We start from the raw sequence: 21,053 nt of genomic DNA on the forward strand, positions 1-21,053 counted from the left end.
AAATATACAGCACATATATTTATATCAATTTAATTAGTGGTATTAAATTTAATATCTCTTCGATATCAATTTCTGACCACTGAGCAATAATAAATATAGGTACTATAAAAGCTGAGAAATGCAAGACTGCTACCCAGATTTGTTCTACAAAAATATGCGTAATAAAAATTACTAGTAACTAGATATGCAATAATCTGTGCATTGCACTTACTCTATAAAGACCTTAAAACAAGGTCAATTTTTTTCGGTAACATTAAAAAATTATTTCAAGTTGTTATGTATTTTCCATATGTATGGCATGACCCATATAAGGTGAATCCATACTTTTTGATTTTGAAAAAATCAAAAATTTCTCAACTTATACTCAAGTATTTACAGTACCTACATTAAATTGAAATTTACAGAGTACACTGAAGTATTTTTTTCATAAGGATTTAAACACCATATTAGCAATTGATATAAAAAGAGAACTCTTACCTCTAATATAGGAATCTTATGCTGGTAATAAAGAACAGCAACAACCAACTTCCAAAATGAAAACTCTGGCCACAAGCCTTTTAAAAACAACAGTATAGAATGGCTACTTTGCCAAAGAAGAAAATCACTAAGTCTTACTTCGCCAGAAGTTCTAATCACCAAATCTACCTTTGGAGATGGTGAAGTATACAGACACTTATCCATCAGATCTTCTGAAATGTCACTGTCATATATATAAAAAAAAAGAAAACAAATTAAATAAAATAAAATAAAAGCACACATTTCATCACTGCTGCTGAAAATACACAAGAAAAATAAAATCAGGCATTTTATTTATCATATCTGAACCACTAGGGATTTCCCTCAGTATTAGGAGTATGTTGTCCTCCATGACAGTATAACTGGTTTGTCCCAGTCATTTGGACAGGTCAAATCCCATCAGAGAATGGAAGAATTCTTAAAGACTTCTTCTACAATAGGTGTAGTTAGCATTAGCATTAGTAGAGGCATATATATGATGCAAGAAGGCAAGCTTATTCAGCATCAGCCAAAAAAAAAAAAAAAAAACACCACTCCCATTTCACCCCTCCATTCGTTCGAAATACCTGTCCAGCTGAGCCTTAAATTTGTTTACGCTATCAACTTCAACAACAAGTGATAGAAGTCTGTTCCACCTACCAACTACCCGCTGGCTAAAGGCAAATTTCCACACATCTATCCTACATCTGCCTTTCCTCAATTTGAATTTATGCCCTCTCAGGTGATTATTCTGAGCAAGAGGAAGAATCCCATCGGCATTGAGCATGCTCAAACCATTCAAGGCCTTATACACCTCTATCAGATCACCTCGCCAGTGCTTAGTCTTAAGACTCTGTAATTTCCAAAACTTAAGCCTTTCTACGTAAGAGCAACCCTTTGTTCCATTCATTAATCTTGTTGCCATTCACTAATCTTGTTGCCCTTCTCTGTACCCGTTCCAGCAGCTCTACATCCTTCTTGAAATGAGGCCTCCAGACCTGTATACAGTACTCAAGGTGTGGCCTGACCATTGCCTTATACAAGGGAATAATCACCTCCCTATTCCTGCTAGAAAAATTCCTGTATATCATTGACAAGACACCATGAGCTACTCTTGCAGCTCGTCTGTACTGCTCAGAGAATTTCATATTTCCCTGCACAATTACCCCCAGGTCCTTTTCATTCTCTACCACTGTCAGTGCAGTACCGCAGAGTTGATACATTGCTCTGGGGGTTATTGTTTCCCATATGTGGTACTTTGCATTTGACAATGTTAAACTTCATTTGCCACCTCTCAGCCCATCTGCTCAACTTTTCCAGATCCTGTTGGAGCAGCATACCATCAGTAGTGTTCTTAACAACCCTGCTCACCTTTGTATCGTCTGCAAACTTGGACATTAAGCTTGATATACCATCACCAATATCATTTATAAATACAGAAAACAACAACGGACCCAACACTGAACCCTGCGGAACTCCACTAATAACATTAGTCCACGTTGAGCAGTGTCCATTGATTACCACTCTCTGTCTTCTGCCACTCAACCATCCCTTTATCCATAGCAGCAATTTGCCTCCAATGCCAAACTGCTCCAATTTGTGCAGCAGTCTTCCATGTGCAACAGTATCAAAAGCCTTTCTAAGATCCAAATATATAATATCAAAGTTATTCCCTGCATCCAGTTCTTTTGTAACTACATCATAGTATCCAATCAAATTGGTCAGGCAAGACCTTCCCTTAACAAAACCATTTCCCTTAACTGAATTCTTGTCTAGATGATCCTGCAGTGCTTCTTTAACCAGTGCCTCCATTACTTTTCTTGGAACAGAAGGTAAACTAACAGGTCTATAATTACTTGTGTCAGCCTTTGATCCTCCTTTGTGAATTGGGGTTACATTTGCACATCTCCAGTCTATGGGTACCTCCCCTGAGTCCAAAGAAGCTCTCATAATTATGGCTAGGGGTTTGCAATGGTCAGGCCACACCTAGAGTACTGTATACAGGTCTGGAGGCCTCATTTCAAGAAGGATGTAGAGCTGCTGGAACGAGTACAGAGAAGGGCAACAAGATTAGTGAATTGAACAAAGGGGTGCTCTTATGAAGAAAGGCTTAGGTTTTGCAAATTACAGTGTCTGGAGACTAGGCACCAGCGAGGTGATCTGATAGAGGTGTATAAAGCCTTGAATGGTTTGAGCATGCTCAATGCTGATGGGATTCTTCCTCTTGCTCAGAATAATCACCTGAGAGGGCATAAATTCAAATTGAGGAAAGACAGATGTAGGATAGATGTGCGGAAATTTGCCTTTAGCCAGCGAGTGGTTGGTAGGTGGAACAGACTTCTGTCCCTTGTCGTGGAAGTTGATAGCCTAAATAAGTTTAAGGCTCAGCTGGACAGGTATTTTGAATGAACAGAGGGGTGAAGTGGAAGTGGTTATTTTTTATTTATTTATTTTACTTTTTTTTTTTTTTTTTTGGCTGATGCTGCATAAGCTTGCTTTCTTGCATCAAATGCCTCTACTAATGCTAATGCTTACTTCCGTTGCTGCCTCCTTTAATATAACTGGATAGATCCCATCCACCCCAGGTGCCTTTTTTATGTTTATCCTCAACAATTTCTACTCCACTTTCCTCTCAGTTATTACAAAATCATCTATCTCACTGCCAATGTTTACTTCACCTACAACATTCCCCTTCCTGAATAATTCCTCTTGTATGAATGTAGATGCAAAATACTCATTTAGTTTGTTAGCCACCTGAGCAGGATCCTCAATTGTTGAACCATCATTATCCAGTGGACCAATCTGATTTATTTCTTTCCTTGAGTTTAAATAGGTAAAGAACTCTTTTCTGTTTTTCTTTGCATCCTTTGCCAAGGATTTCTCATAACCAAACTAAGATGGAGGAAGAAGAGTATCCCATTGTAATTTCAGCTCAAACATTAATTGGCTCATTAATGCATGCTTGTACAAACATATTACATGACAAGCCACATGAGCCTGTGCACCATAACCTGGTTCAAACCTGTGCCCACCAAATACAAGGATGCGGAAAGGTCAGGGATAGACCACTGCATATCCCCGGAGCAATATGGCCTTAGTTGCTAATGCTTCTAAAAACCAAACAACAACAGCACCATAACCACAGTAGTTGATGCAATTAAAAAAATCCCCAAATATATATTATTAATCAGAATTTATTTATTTTAATTCAGTGATCATCAGGCTCAGGTGAAGCTACAGCATAGTAACATGACACACAGATTGCACATAACCAGTCAGGTGACTCCTGAGAAAATTTTTTTACACATTTTTTGTTGAAGATTAATGACTGAAACTTGCTCTATCTCCCTAACGTAGATCCAGTTTTATTCAAGTTAGTTTTGAAGTAATATTTTGCAATTTTCATGGAATAACTTTAAGAAAGAACTAAACAAATGCAACACAAAGTTTTTTACAATTTTCAGCTTTTTCAGGTGCAAACACTCCGATTTTCGACTGTATTGAATGATCGATATTCTATTTTGTCTATTTCCTAAATGTAACAACAAATAAAACTGTATGGATTAAAAGTTAAAGAAATGCATCTGTTGTGCTCTATAACTTCATAAAGCTGGTAAAAGCATAGTCTCACCCTTAGGAGGAATATTTTAGGATTTTCCCCAAATAATTAGTTGAAAACAAGTGATATAAAATACATATGAGAACTCTCAAATTGATATTTCTTCCCTTCAACCCTTCTTGTAATCATTTTTATAAAGAGATTCGGTTGTGAACAAATAATAAGTCCTCCAGTTTTTTAATTTTTTTTGTATAAGACTACCGAACCTTTTTTATATGGTAAGCTAGATTCTAATTATTTTTTATATTATATATATATGTGAATTAAGTATAATAGGATGAAAAGTTAAGTGGTAATGGAGAGGTAAAAATAATAATATAGGGAATATGCCATTTGCACCTGAATGCTCAAAGCAGCAACAAAGGTTACAAAAGTTAATATATGTTAGGTAGAATTAATAAGTCTGTTAAAAAGTGCAAAGATGGATGCATAAATTACACAAAATGTGAAAACTAATAGGAGAAGGAAAGCAGAAATTGGAGATGTTGAAGGCATGAGAAAGAATGTGAATATCCTAATGAAATAATGAATTAAGCAAAATTATAGGCTGAATTGAATAGCCAAATAGACAGAAGGGGGTTGTAAAGCAAAAATGATTAAATTAATATATGTAGTAATTACTACATGTATATTTTTTTTTTTTTCAGTTTCAGCAGAATTAATATATCTATATTTTTTATTTTTAGGCACTTTTGCATATACAGTGAAACTTCTAATGGACACCTCTCTACAACGGACACTTTCAAATTCCCCAACTCACCTCCATTGGTTTTAACGTGTTTGCAGCTTCTGTCTAGCGGACATTCTCTGTAACGGACGCGGACAGGCAATCTGCACTGTTTTGTTTAGATTAGCACTTAATTTGATCTCCCCATAACGGACAGCGGGCGAGCTTACGGCCCTTTTTCTAGGAACGTTTCTTCCACATATTGCCTCAATCGTGTGTTTATTTTCTATTTCCAATTCTCTGAATTTTATCAAGGTTTACATCGCGGTTCTAAACCCTTTTCAAGAATTTTAAGGCACGTGTAAAACTTCTGATGAATTCGGCGTGTGCAAGTGGGGGGGGCAATATGGTCGGCCTTTCGTCTTTTCAGTTTCAGTTTTCAGTTTTGTTCAGTGTCGTGTGAAGTGTACAATGTCTTCTCGTAAACATTTAACTTTAAAAGATAAAGTCGAACTCATTAATGCATATGATGTGCAAAAAAAATAGCATTCGCAATCTCGCTACAAAATTCAAAATCGGGAAGACGCAGGTAAGTGACATCCTAAAGAAAAAAAATGAACTGCTCAAACAACTTTGGCAACACGGAAATGATCACGTTCAAAAATCATTACCGAAAACTGTTGGACTTCAAATTGACAATGTTACGTATGAGTGGTTTTGTCATGAACGTGCTAAAAAAATTCCCATTAATGGGCCTATTATTAGGGAAAAGGCTTTGGAGGTTGTGAAATCTATGGGAGTAAATGAGTTCAAAGCTTCTGTGGGAAGGCTAGACAAAAAAGTTCAAAACTTGGCATAAAATTTCTTGGAAAACCGTAAGTGGTGAAGGTGGATCTGTTGATACTGGGGGTTGTAACAAAGTGGACCGTCCAATTGGAAGATTTATGTTGTGATTTTAAAGCTAAAGATATTTACAACTGTGATGAGACAGGGTTGTTTTTTAAAGCTCTTCTTGAAAAAACAATGAGTCTAAAAAACGAAAAGTGCCAGGGCGGAAAAATTTCTAAGGAATGCTTGACTGTACTGTTGTGTACAAATATGCTGAGAGACTTTGAACGACCTCTTGTTATAGGAAACCCACAAAATCCTCGTTGTTTCAAGGGCATAAAGTTGAATCTTTTGGATGTTGACTGGAAGTCTAATAAAAAAGCGTGGATGACACGAGATATCATGAGCGAATGGATAAGTCAATTTAACCAAAACATGATTCATCAAAACAGAAAAATTATTCTTTTCGTGGATAATGCTGGATCTCACCCGCACATTGAATTTTCCAACATTCAAATCATTTTTCTGCCACCCAACACATCTGCAGAGTGTCAGCCCTTGGATCAAGGGATAATAAAAAGTTTTAAACTTCACTACAGAAAACGTGTTTTAAGACATCTCATTGCAAACATGAACGATGTAACATGTGCGAGTGACCTTGCAAAGAAACTCAGCATCCTAGATGCGATTCAATGGATTTCCTCTTCAGTAAACGCAATTAGAAAACAAACTGTCGTGAACTGTTTTGTAAAGTCTGGCTTCTCAAACGCAAAAATTGAAGTTGTGAACAGCAATGTGGAGTACCAAGAAGAACAAGAACTTCAACATCTATTGATAATGTACGACACTTCCGCTACAAGTGACTCTGGCTACAAAGATATAGACTCGAACCTCACTACAGAAGATGGTGCTCTAGATATCAACGACATTATCATCGATATTTTTCAAGAAGTTCCTCATGAGGATGAAGAAATGGAAGGAGGTCATTCTGCCGAAGAACATATTAACGACGAACCACTGATGAAAATAGAAGAAGCGCTCATACAAATCAATCGTTTAAAAATGTTTTTCGCCGCTGAAGGAGATACTGAAGGACTTTCGATGGTTTCTTCACTCCAAACAAATGTTGAAAACAAAATTATCATCCGGAAGAAGGTGCAGAAGAAAATAAGTGATTACTGTATGTATTTTTCTTAAGACAGTCATAATATGCATAGCACAATTGTATGTATATTATTTACAAAAATATTGTGCAAAATCTGTATATAATTTAATTTAATTTTACATTAAACATTTAACGATTTTTCTTTTTCTTTTTTTTTTCCCTCCCTCAGACTTCTTGTTAGCGGACACTTCCCTCTAACGGACACATTTTCGTTCCCCATGGCTGTCCGTTAAAGGGAAGTTTCACTGTATATAAATAAATGAACAAGTGCCCATTATCTTCACCATATGTGTTTGTCTGCATGTAATGACCTGACTCCTAGTGGACTGATCTCTCTCTCTCTCTCTCTCTCTCTCTCTCTTCTCTCTTCTCTCTCTCTCTCTCTCTCGGGGTAACTCAGAAATTTTTTTTTGGTGGTTCAGCAAAAGCCTCAGGCTTTCTTGCACCATATGGCTAATAATAATAATAAATTGAAAAAATTATTATTAATAAAAATAATATCCCTTTCCTTTTATCATAACTAATTATGATAAAAGGAAAATTACCATCACAAAAATCAGGGCTGCATTAATGCATAATCCACTGTATGCGGCTTATAATAAATTAGAATAAAAATAAATAAAACAAATGCCAATAGCATGGCAAACTAGTAGAGCGAAAATAAAATAAACCATACATAACAAAATAAAATGGTGGGGGATCAAGTAAAGGGTATTGCAGCAGGAAATGTTCCTAAAATAATTTTGAAAGAACCAAAAAATACAATATCAAATAATGAGAAATATTTTAGAATATGCAAGTTACATGAAATTTTGCGGTATCCTGTGACAATCACCAGGTCCAAATTATGTGAAATATCACTTAGAACGGAAAACGAAAACCAACTACAATACTGGAACAACAAAATTATAAATAAAGTAAAGTAGACTGACCATTATGCCCCATCTCGACAGAGGACTACAAGGCCAATAATGAATGGTCAGGGAATCATTGCATTTCGAACATTAGACAGATGCATTCATACACAAACCAATACACTGATTGATCCGTGGATGCAATGGATTTGAATAATGGTGGCCCTTATGCAGTGAAAAATTATAATAGAATAAAACCTAGAACTCACATGGCAACACCATACCACTGAAAAAGTCACTGTTGAGCTAGAATATATAACAGAAATCAGGCTATAGAGGGCAGTACAGACTTTATGCTGGACCAAGGTATTTTCATGCTCCATGCAGAAAGATTTTTCGGTGCCCCCTTTACTAAGGATGTATATATTTTTTTCATGATTTGTAAAATTCACCCCTTAAAGAATGGCACCCTTTGCAAGGGCCTTGCTAGCCCATGCCTTAATCTGGCTGAGCAGTATGAGTGTGCAGTAGCATATTGACTCACTAATACCATGTAAAATAAATTGAAATTTTTATTCTTTTATATATATATATATATATATATATATATATATAAACTAAATTGAAATGTATACAGTAGCATAGCAAACCAAATCTTATTTCTTTCAATTATAATTTGTTAAACTTTAGAATATATATATACATACACACAGAAATAGAGAATGAAGATTTAAAAAAAAGCATACAAACTATAAGTAATAAATATTACACAGTTGAAAATAAACCGAATGGCTAAGTTTAGGAAATGTAAAACTGTAGATTTACGTGTTCTAGTAATAGTATTTGCCATACAGTGCAAGGAAGCCACAGGCTTTTGCTGCACTGGCAAAAAAAAAAAAAAAAAAAACCTAAACAAATAGATAAGAAAACACAAATTATATGCTTCCCTTCTCACACAGCTATGCATCCAGTAGTTCCAACTATTAACGACTCACTGTCTAAAAGAAAACTTCCTACTATCTAATCTAAACCTCAAACCTTATAATTTGAATTCATGACCCCTAGTTCTGGATCTAGAGCAAAACTGGTCTTTAATCAAGGAATGACTTGTAAAGCTGCATCGATGGCTCTGGGTAAGAGTGAAAAAATTAGGAGGAAGCCTTGGATCACAGATATTTTACTGCAGAAAATGGATGAGAGGATGAGACTGAAAGGCCAAAAAAAATTATGATGATCAAAGGAACTATCATAGATTCAAGAATGAAATTGATAGGGAATGTACAAAACTGTCAAGATATTGAAACACTCAAACAACAAGGTCTGGTGGACTTGGCGCATAGAAAAATCATAGAATTAACAAGAAAGAGTAGCGGAATCCAAACGAGAGCAATGCAGGATGAAAAGGGAATGGCAGCACTGAAATTCGAAGAACAAAAGGAAAGATGAAGGAGATATGTTGATGAACTTTATGATGATTCAAGCACGTACACATGGAGGAATGCAATACTAGAAGAACAAGAAAATGTTGGTTAGTTTTGATTTTACTGGCGCATTAGCTACTAAGGCTATAATGCGCCAAGAAAACATGGAGGAGGAAACATCCAAAGACGAATTCAACATAGCCTTAAAGTCCCTTAGCAATAACAAAGCACCAGGAATTGACAACATGACTGCAGAGCTTTTAAAATACAGTGGAGAAAATCTGAAGGAAGCCTTATTTGAACTGATAATGATAAAGATAATATACAGGGATGAGCATGGGTCAGAGGAATTCTGCAAATCAATCATAATCCCCATACCCAAGAAGATGACACCAACGGTATGTCAAGACTACAGAACTATAAGTCTTATTAACCATGCATCCAAGATTCTGCTGAAAGTTATCAAAAGTTTGTATTGAGAATGAAGTTAAAAAGGGAGTAAGACAGGAATGCTTACAATTTCTGGTTGACTCACAGTGCGGTTTTCACAGAGGCAGATCGACGAGAGATGCTATTGGAACATTGAGAATGTCGGGTGAGAAAATGAATAACATGGGAAGAAACCTCTGTGTGTTTTGTGGAATTGATACAGTAATCTGGAGAGAACTGTTCCCATTGCCTGAGAAAGTCAGATGCAAGATGAAGAAGATTATTGGACTGATCGAAGAACAGTCCAATAATCTTCCAACATGACTTATATAGAAGACAAAATGTGGTCATAAGAGTGAGGGGAGAACTGACAGTAAAAGCTGAAGTTAAAAAGGGAGTAAGACAGGAATGCTTACTTTCACCTGGTTTGTTCAATGCTTTTGCCGAAGTGATAATAAAGGAGGCACTTGGGAATAAGAAGTGGGCGATTAAAATAGGTAAATAGGTGAAAGTATGTATGGGCTATTAAGTTTGCAGATGATCGGGCCATACTAGCAGGTTGCCCTCCTATGCTGCAAAAAATGATCAAAAGACTAAATAAGAACGAGCTGAAGTATGGAATGAAGATAAATGTGATGAAAACAAAGGCAATGGTAAAAGGTTAATTCCCTTATGAATTGAGATCAACAGAGTAAGAACAGAACAGGTAGAGCACTTTAGGTATCTGGGGCAGTTATCTGCACAGGACATTTCATGTCAAACTGAGATTCAATCCAGAATTGCAACAGCAAAACAATCTTTCAAGAATAAACTGTTATTGATTACACAGAAGAATATGTCACAGGAAATTAAGAAGAAGATAATGCAAACATATCTGGTCAGTGGCACTATATACAGCAGAGGCATATATTCTAACAAAGAGAGACAAAAATAGACTTGAAGCCTTCGAGATGTGGTGCTGGCGCAGGATGGGAAAAATTAAATGGACTGAAAAAGTGTCAAATGTGGAAGTATTAAGAAGTGCCCAAGAACAAAGGAAAATTCTAGGTAGAATAAGATCAACTAGACTCAAATGGATGGGCCACGTGATTTGACATGGTGGTTTGCTTCTGGATGCAATGTACAGGACTGTAGAGGGAAAACGCCTTAGTGGGTAGACCAAAAAATACCTTCATTGGGATGTCACTGGATGAAGCCGGACTTCAAAATTTTGAGGAGCTAAAACAAACAGCACAGGAGAGACAAAGATGGTGACAGCTCATCAGAGGAAGTGACCAATCACAAAACTGAAATAGTGATGATGATGATGAGGTTATGGAATTGTTTAAAACAGTGAGAATTCCACCTTCATTCATTTTATAAAGTTTTAATTTTAAAAATTAATTGATAAGGAGATAACTAAAAATAATATGTGTAAAATGTACAGCATTTGTCATTTATATTTATTACAAAAAAAATAAAGTTAGAAACAACAAGTACAGAAATGTATTAAGAAAAGATGATATACTGGTATATTGCAAGCAGAATTACAAAATCCAAAAGCTTTTTCCATAAATAAAAAAAATCAAAGTTTGTCACCTGCTAGATGTCTACACCCCCCCCCCATTTCAGGAAGCAGAGGTGCAGCCAGCACCAAGCTAAGGCAAATGATGCAAGAAAGCAGGCATATACAGCATCAGCCAAAAAAAAAAAAAAAAAAATACCTTCCCAACTCACTCATCCGGTCACTCCAAATGTTTGTCTAGTTCAGCCTTAAATTTATTTAAGCTATCAACTTCCACAACAACAGATGGAAGCTGTTCCAGCAGTCAACTACCTGCTTGCCAAAGGCAAACTTCCACACATCTATTCTACAACAGTCCTTCCTCAATTTGAAACTATTATTATTATTATTATTAGCCATATGGTGAAAGGAAGCCTGAGGCTTACGCTGCACCAGCCAAAAAAAAAAAAAAATTTCTGAACTACCCCGAGAGAGAGAGAGAAATAAAAGGGAATCACCAAGGAAGAGAAGAATGATGATGATGTCCAGCTCAGGACCCTGGGTGTGCCAAGCTCATACTCACCAGACCTGAGCCCCCGAGGTTAATATGCCCGTCACATTCTTCCTCTGAGCAAGTGGAATAATCCCATCAGCATTGAGGATGCTCAAACCATTCAAGGCCTTATACACCTCAATCAGATCACCTCACAGGTGCCTAGTCTCCAGATGCTGCAACTTGCAGAACTTAAGAGATTATTCCTTTGTATAAGGCAATGGTAAGAGCACCCCTAGACCTGTATGCAGTACTCAAGGTGTTGCCTGACCATTGCCTTATACAAAGGAATAATCACTCCTTGTCTCTGCTAGCAAAATTCCTATATATCATTGACAAAACTCCATGACCTGCTCTGTTTGCACTGCTCAGAGAACTTCATTCATATCTGACTGCACAATTACCTCCAGGCAGATATGGATTAAGGATGAAATAGGCCCCTTTAATATATATATATATATATATATATATATATATATATATATATATATATATATATATATATATATATATATTACTCACACATATAAATACAAATACTACAGGTTTTTATATTTATATTGTGAATAATAATTCCTCAATAAAAAGGCACCTCCATAGCCAGGTGGGCAGGAGAAGCAGCGCATAGCACACGCTTCTTGATTAGACCGGGTTCGAGTCCATGACCACCAAATACGAAGGATGGGGAAAGGTCAGGGAATGACAACCATATATCCCTGGAGCAATATGGCATTAGTTGCTAGTGCTCCTAAAAACCAAATAACAACAACAACTCCTCAATAAAAATGCAAAGTAAGAAGACAAAAATGTTTTAATGTTTTTTGACTTGGAAAAATAAAGTAATAATGAAAATAATTTTAATAGCAACTTTTAACTTATTTATTGTACAATAAAAAGGTATAAGAATAAAAATTTAAACACTTAAACAAGTTATGTTTAAAAATGCTTTTATTTTACATGTTTTCTTGGTTTATTATTATTATTAGAAATTTTTATCACTACTTTAGAAAATATTTATACTGAAAATGAGGCCCCTCTTTGGGTGAGCCCCCAGTCATGGCCGGTTTAGCTGTAGCGTTAATGCTGCCCTGCCCTGCCCCCCAGATCTTTTTCATTCTCCACTTCCCTGAGTATAGTACCACAGAGAATCTGGTAATTATGGACGTTTTCGATTCCTTATTCACATTTAACTCACTAGTGTGTGTGTGCATGTGTGGTATGGGTGTTTATTGGTGCATAAGCTGCTATGGCTATAGTGCACATAACTCATTAGCATTCTCAGTATTAATCGGTGGTCACTTGCTAGTAACACACTTTGTCCACCAATTCAGGGCTGCACGTTGTTTTTGGTTATCCACTTCATCCTCTGCGCGCTCATTAAAACAATTAAACCATCAAAATATTCGTGTTCACGACAGTCTTATCCCTATAAGCAGTTCTTTACACTTCATATGTTTCAATAGGACTCTTCCCCCAGCTTTCAAAATCTGATGTCAATCCTTTGTTCCATTCTTTGGTTTCTAATGGTGACATTAAACATGATGCACAAAGAACATCCATACCAAAAAGCAACTTAAGGTCAACTGATATGGGTTGGTGAGACTGCCAAGGTCACACTTAAGTGCTTCTCTAGTGACCTCTACCATACTCACATCCTAGGTCAAAAGTTTCAGTATGGCTATAATTGACAAAAATGTTAGACTTTGCTAGTGTAATCCAATGCACAAAAGATATGTGTACCTATGCATCAGATATCTCCTGAATCTTACAGCACGTTCAGTGAATTTTTTTGCACCACGGCTAAGTCAGTGCCAGATGAGAGGAGCATGGTTTTCTTCCCAAAAACTACTGTCTTTTATCTTGAAAAACAAATACACCAGCCACAGAATGCATTCAGTTTAAAGACATGCTGAAACCTTACTCTGATAGAAAACATTTCACTACATTATATTTTTTTTTGTTCTGCTATCTTGGGGAAGCTATGTTCTCTCCAGTGACAGACAGGCTTGGGCTTTGCTCATTTTAACCTTGTTTCTTTGCTTAATACTGAAACTTCATAGTTATATTTGTCTTAGTTAAAATTCAAAGCACCCAACCCAACTTTTTAATAATCCTTTTTTATTATCTTGATTATAATCAAGATTTTTTTTTATCAGTCACCATTGTTAATATGGTCTGTAACTGGACTTGAGACTGTTCACTCCTGGATTCAAATAAATAATTATGTCAAAACACTGTTTTAAAAGGGATATTCCTAACAATCAATTTTACTTCACTTCACTGTTAAATTAACTACTAATTACAGATATTTTCATATGCATCAAAATACATTTGCAACCATAAGAAAGTATTCATTCTATATATATATATATAGAGGAGGATGAGGTAAAAGTATGTGAAATATTGTATTTACCTTGGATGTAGAAGACCACATTGAACACCTTCTGCCATATTCCTTACTGCACTGCACATTTCATTACGAGATGTGTAAGCAGTGCATATATTCAGATGAAGCCTAAAACACAAATGTACAGAACAACAAAGATTTATAAGTGATAAAAACAGTCACTTTACTTCCAAATTCTATTTATATTTAGATTCCTTTAATAATTTTTGAATCAGAATTAATTTAATCTCACTAATAATACGGTAAAAGCATACCCAGCCATCATTAAATTCAAAATTCATCTCTAAAGAGAGTATTTACTGAGGTTCAAAACATAATACAGTTGTCCCTGCTATAGCACAATTCAGTCAGCACTTGTTCACTACAGTGCTCAGTATATTTTGATACCCCCTCACAGTTGCATTGTTTCCTCAGAATAGTGCTATTCACTCCAAATGCCTTGGGAGGAGCTGCCCCACTGAAAAAAATTTTTAACGATCAGTTCAATTTTCTAGTCAACTGCATTTCACAGTAAAAAAAAAAGTAAAAGGTATATTGCAGCCATGATCAATCCACTGCAGAATGGAAGCCTCCTCAACAACTCATGTTGAGGGAAAAGGACCATAATCTGCCACGCTGGTCCAGTGCAGGTTGGCAGATCGGCCATATTTAGCAGTCAGGGGCTTGAATCCTGGTCTACTCAAAGAGTGTGTGTGCTACTGCACTCGCGCTCGTGAACACTCTGCTACAAAGGCCTTTCATAGTAGGCAATTCACAGTGCTATCTTCAAACATGTTCTTTGATTTAAAGAACACGTCTAAATTGCCAGCAATCCTGGAAATACTGCAAAACATTTCCAATTTATGACAAGGAGAAAATTTGAAAGCTGCCTGTTTATTGCTTCAAAAGTTATTTTTCGTGTCCACATCTCTGTGTTAATTTTCTCTTCCTGTTTGTACTGTCACAAGTTTCATGTGCCTATGGCTGTAAAATGCTATGGTCATTCAAATAGCGGAAAATATAGTGACGTGGTCACTGTACGATTTCTTGTATATTTTAATAAATACACTTTATACAGCATCTCACCCAACAGTGTTATTGAAAAGACAGCACCAGCTGGGGGGGGGGTTCTATTAGTTTATTGAAATGTTGGGAACTATCATTTCCCAACAGGGAGTTACTTTGATCTGCACAATGCTTAGAAGACATCAGTGGTATGCTGATAAATTTTTAACAACCGACTCACTAAAAAAAAAAAAAAAAAAACACACACACCCAAGAATACATGTGTATATATTTATTGTAAGTTTTACTGATTTACAACAATTTGGAACACTAAAATTTCAAACAATAATAAAATATTCATTTTTTATAAATTAATCATCATTAAATCCGATATGTGATGATATCAAGACAATTCTAGAAATGTAAAATCTTTGATAGACATTGAGCATGTGAATGTCATTACCTTAAGAAGAAGCAGCCCAGGCAAAATTAAGCAGATGTTTGTTGGAAATAATATCCCTGTAAAATTTCTAGAGGAAATAATCCCTATACAGGGTGCTGTGTAAGGAAGGGGGAACGGAAACAAAAAGGATGCAGAAATAAGCATGCCCCAGCTGGATTTTCCATGTCACCATATACAAGCTTATCGCCCAAATGCCACTATCCACTGAAGTGTGTGCTGCTCTACAATTTATAGCCACTGTCAGTTTAACAACCAGCTTGAAAATTCTTGAAAATTTAAAAATTGGCTCGTGCAAGCCAGTTCTAGCACACCACTGGTGGCAATGCTGTTTTCAGTTTAGTTCTGGTTTACATATTATTTATGGGCATTTTCTGTCCCAGACTGATTTTAGCTCACCATGTAAGTAGTTTTGACTTTTCGATTTCTAAAATAGTATCAAAAAGATTAAATGAATCAGCTAGTACTACACAAAGAAGATGAAAGGCTATCAGAAAAAAAAATAATAATTTCATTGGAAACTAAACTGAGCATTCTAAAAAAGACTGGATTCAGGCAAGCATTAGATATACACTACATTTAGTGATTTTGGAAATCAACAGTATTGCAAGCTGTTATTGTAAATAATGTAAACACAATATACATATAAGCAGTAGCATAGCTACCCTTTTTTGGGCCCAGAGGCAAAGAATATGTTCGAGCCCCTACTTAATGAAAATTGCAAAAAGAGGAGACAGCCAAAGACGCTGGGCCCCTAAAGGGCCCGTGCCCGGAGGAAATTGCCTTTCCTGCCTACATGGTAGTTATGCCACTGCATATAAGGTTCCATAATTTTAAGGTAAGCTTTCTTGCATATACACCGTATTTATGTTTTATCACATAATTTATGTATTTAAAGTTTATATTTAGAGTTTTAAATATAAACATTAAATACTTAACAACATTTAATATAATAATATACAGAAACAGCACCTTAAAATCAGCCAGAAACAGTGGTCACTTCAACCAGTTAAAATTATTTACATTATATTCTATGGATAATTCTCTCCCACTTAATATGGATTCACTTAGCACTCTATTTTCACAGCCCCACAGCCCCAATTAAAAGCACTAAGTGGAGGATGCCTGTAGTTAGCCCAGTTTTGCTATTGGAAAGCTGTTCTTCATTCTGCCAGAAATGTCTTCAATTATTGTAGACACAGGGTTTCAAGATTAAGGTCAACAGATTCTCATTTGAACTACCTACTTAAAATTTGTCCTGAAATATTCAGGAGGATATAAATATTTTAAATCATGGCAAGTATTTGCAAGTATCATGGCAAGTATGCCATTCTTTGATCAAAAATTTGAACATCAAATGATGTCTAGTTTAACTAAATTTATATCACATGCAACTTGCCTATTTTAACATGTGATCACAATGAGAAATTTAGGCGTGATCAATAGTAGCTCTGGACATGTTTAGAAATGTATATTAATAAACATGTCACAACTTTCTGCCCTTACTGCATTCTTTCATATTAGCTTCCTTGGACACAGGGGAGGTACCCATGGATTGGAGATGTGCAAATGTGACCCCAATTCACAAAGGAGGATCAAAGGCTGACACAAGTAATTATAGACCTGTGAGTTTAACTTCTGTTCCCAGAAAATTAATGGAGGCACTGGTTAAAGAAGCACTGCGGGATCATCTAGACAAGACTTCAGTTATAGCTCAGACACAGCATGGTTTTGTTAAGGGGAAGTCTTGCCCGACCAATTTGATTGGATACTATGATGCAGTCACAAAAGAACTGGATGCAGGGAATAACTTTGATATTATATACTTGGATCTTAGAAAGGCTTTTGATACTGTTGCACATGGAAGACAGCTGCACAAATTGGAGCAGTGTGGCATTGGAGGCAAATTGCTGCTATGGATAAAGGGGTAATTTAGGGGGAGAAGACAGAGTGGTAATCAATGGACACTGCTCATCATGGACTAATGTTATTAGTGGAGTCCCTCAGGGTTCAGTGTTGGGTCCTTTATTGTTTTCTGTATTTATAAATGATATTGATGATGGTATATCAAGCTTAATGTCCAAGGTTGCAGACGATACGAAGGTTGGCAGGGTTGTCAAGGACACTACTGACACTATGCTGCTGCAACAGGATCTGGAAAGGTTGAGCAGACGGGCTGAGAGGTGGCAAATGAAGTTTAACATTGACAAATGTAAAGTACTACATATGGGAAACAGCAACCCCAGAGCAACGTATCAACTCTGTGGTACTACACTGACAGTGGTAGAGAATGTAAGGGACCTGGGGGGTGGTTGTGCAGGCAGATATGAAGTTCTCTGAGCAGTGCAGATGGGCTGCAAGAGTAGCTCATGGTGTATTGTCAATGATATATAGGAATTTTTCTAGCAGGGATAAGGAGGTGATTATTCCCTTGTAGAAGGCAATGGTCAGGCCACACCTAGAGTACTGTATACAGGCCTGGAGGCCTCATTTTAAAAAGGATGTAGAGCTGCTGGAACGAGTACAGAGAAGGGCAACAAGATTAGTGAATGGAACAAAGGGGTGCTCTTATGAAGAAAGGCTTAAGTTTTGCGAATTACAGTGTCTGGAGACTAGGCACCAGCGAGGTGATCTAATAGAGGTGTACAAAGCCTTGAATGGTTTGAGCATGCTCAATGCTGATGGGATTCTTCCTCTTGCTCAGAATAATCACCTGAGAGGGCATAAATTCAAATTGAGGAAAGACAGATGTAGGATAGATGTGCGGAAATTTGCCTTTAGCCAGTGGTTGGTAGGTGGAACAGACTTCTATCCCTTGTTGTGGAAGTTGATAGCCTAAATAAGTTTAAGGCTCAGCTGGACAAGTATTTCGAACGAACAGAGGGGTGAAGTGGAAGTGTTTATTTTTTGTTTATTTTACTTTATTTTTTTTTGGCTGATGCTGCATAAGCTTGCTTTCTTGCATCAAATGCCTCCACTAATGCTAATGGTTATTAACCTTGAGCACCCCACACACGAGTACTATTACTATTCTGTTACCAGTATGTAACAGAATAGGAACATTACAATACTGTAATGTTCTCAGGAAATACTCTGTTTACTTGTTTAACTCATTTCCTTTCCCCCTTTTCATAATAATGCCTTCTCAATGAATTGTTGCAGGAACACTAATTTCTTGAAAGAAGCTGAGATGCATCTCTCTCTCTCTCTCTTATCCTGGCAGACAATTCAAATAAGAAAAAAACTTTACTTCAAGAAAGGGTTAGATGTTTGTTTGTTGTTTGGTTTTTTTTTAGGAACATTAGCAACTAAAGCCATATTGCTCCGGGAATATGCGGTGGTCATTCCCTGACCTTTCTGCATCATCCGTATTTGGTGGTGACGGGTTCAAACCCCGGTATAATCAAGAAGCGTGTGCTACGCACTGCTGCTCCTTCCCACCTGGCTACGGAGGCACCTAGAAAGGGTTAGAGACACAAAGCCTGTTCTGAAAATAAATTTGACAGACTTCTAGCTGTTCATCATGCCACAGTCGATAGTTTGTGTGTTTTCCTCTTCAAAAGAGAAAAGAAAATTATTCTCTCTCACTTCCATAATGCAGTTCTTCCAATGATCGAAATTCAGACAGTAAATCTATTTCTTTCTTTATACAGATTGACATGCTGACTAAATGTAAGCATGCCCTGACACATAAGGAAAAACAAACTTCAGATATGGAAAAAAAAAAAAATAATGCTGAGAAAAACTTCAAATATGAAATTGTGGCTTGTGATATGAGAAATTAAAGTTCACATATTAATTAATATTGTACTATTAACTTTACAGCAGGTATCCAATACCACAATGAAATTATGATGTAGAATTCTCTAGTTATGAGTGAAGAGGGATGCAAAAGTAAAATTTAAAAGTATCTAATATTTTATTTTTATTTCCAAATTGTTTTCTTTCAAAAATTAAGAAACACATTTTGCAGGTAACTATGATACTGTCTTATTCTGTGGGAGTGCTTACCTCATTTACTGTGTTAAGCAGAATAGACAGTTCTCATAATATAATATGGCTTCTGTTATGCAATAATATTATTCTAAGATGCTTTGTCATATAAAACATTATATGACAAAACATATTAGTATAAAATCATTGCAAATGACATTATATTCTATTACTACACGATCGTCACTTTTAAGTGAATTATTCTACATATAATCTTACTATGAATAACAGAGAATAATGAACTAACCCATTATATGATTGGGTATACAACATCAATTCTGCAGAAACTTTCTGTAATTCAGATGGAAGGAGATGAAGTTCACCCACAATCTTAACTTTTATGCCAAGCCTGTCGAGTATTTCCCTGTATGTAAACAAGAAGGAAAAAATGTCAATATGTTAATGAAGAAAAAACTTCAAAAAGACAGTTTGGTCAAATATTATTTTTTATAGATTGTATTCTTAAATGAAAAATATAAGCATAAAATTGTGGGAAATTCATTTTACATTTTTCAGATTTTCTTTTCAAGATAAAAAAAAAAATTCTGTAATTAGCAAAAATGGATTTCTTGAAGGGTCATTATTATTAATAATTTAATAATGAGACATATTTAAAAGCAATGTTGGTATTAGTAGTGGAAAATTATGCAAGAAAGCAAGCATATAAACAAAAAAAAAAAAAAAAAAAAAAAAAAACTTCCCATGCTACCTGTCTATCCCCTCCAATAATTAGCATTAATTGAAGCATTTGATGCAAGAAATGCATGCTTATACAGCATCAGCCAAAAAAAAAAAAACACCTCCCCATTTCACCTATCTGGTCACTCCGCATATTTGTCTAGATCAGCCTTAAATTTATTTAAGCTCTCCCCTTCCACAACATCAGATGAAAGTCTGTTCCAGCAATCAACTACCTCTGGCTAAAGGCAAATTTCTGCACATCTATTATACAACTGTCTTTCCTCAATTTGAATCTATGTCTCCTCAGGTTCTTACCCTGAGCAAGTGAAAGAATCCCACAGCATTCAGCCTGCTCAAACCATTCAAGCCTTTATACACCTCAATCTGATCACCTTGCAGGTGCCTAATCTCCAGATGCTGCAACTTGCAGAATTTAAGTCTTTCTTGGTAAGTACACTCCTTTGTTCCTCTCACCAATCTTGTTGCTCTTCTCTGTACTCAGCACCTCCGTAGCCAGGTGGTGCCAGGTAAAGCTTCATAGCCTCTGCATTTATTCCTCTGAATACTTCCCACTTGGGTGCCTCCATAGCCAGGTGGGTAGGAGCAGCAGTGCGTAGCACACGCTTCTTGATTAGACCGGGGTTCGAGCCAGTGACCACCAAATACGGAGGATGCGGAAAGGTCAGGGAATGACTACCGCATATCCCCGGAGCAATATGGCCTAAGTTGCTAATGCTCCTAAAAACCAAATAACAAACAAACATCTCTGTACTCGTTCTAGCAACTCCACATCCTTCCTAAAATGGACTCCAGACGTGTATGCAGTACTCAAGGTGTGGCCTGACCATTGCCTTATACAAAGGAATAATTACTTCCTTTTCTCTGCTAGCAAAATTCCTATATATCATTGACAAGGCTCTGTGACCTGCTCTAGCAGCCCATCTGCACTGCTCAGAGAAGTTCATATCTGATTGCACAATTACCCCTGGGTCTTTTTCATTCCCCACTTCCCTG

The 21,053-nt window shown here is 36.4% G+C and overlaps 1 protein-coding gene across 1 annotated transcript in view; it reads right to left on the reverse strand.

Annotated features, from left to right (window-relative positions):
• Positions 1–579: 579 nt before the first annotated feature.
• LOC150081308 (uncharacterized) overlaps positions 580–21,053 on the reverse strand; it is a gene marked incomplete at its 3' end in the record, with an annotated part of 152,467 nt that continues 131,993 nt past the window's right edge. Inside the window, exons 11-13 of the mRNA XM_090380156.1 lie at positions 19,606–19,722; positions 13,928–14,029; positions 580–700 (exon numbers count right to left, since the gene is read on the reverse strand). Of these exons, the coding sequence (XP_090236282.1) occupies positions 580–700; positions 13,928–14,029; positions 19,606–19,722 (340 nt within the window). The remainder of the gene's footprint in view (positions 701–13,927; positions 14,030–19,605; positions 19,723–21,053) is intronic.

Source organism: Mastigoproctus giganteus, chromosome 8 (genome assembly GCF_048544385.1).
Source record: "Mastigoproctus giganteus isolate SK-2022 chromosome 8, ASM4854438v1, whole genome shotgun sequence".
Taxonomy (NCBI): Eukaryota; Metazoa; Arthropoda; class Arachnida; order Uropygi; family Thelyphonidae; genus Mastigoproctus; species Mastigoproctus giganteus.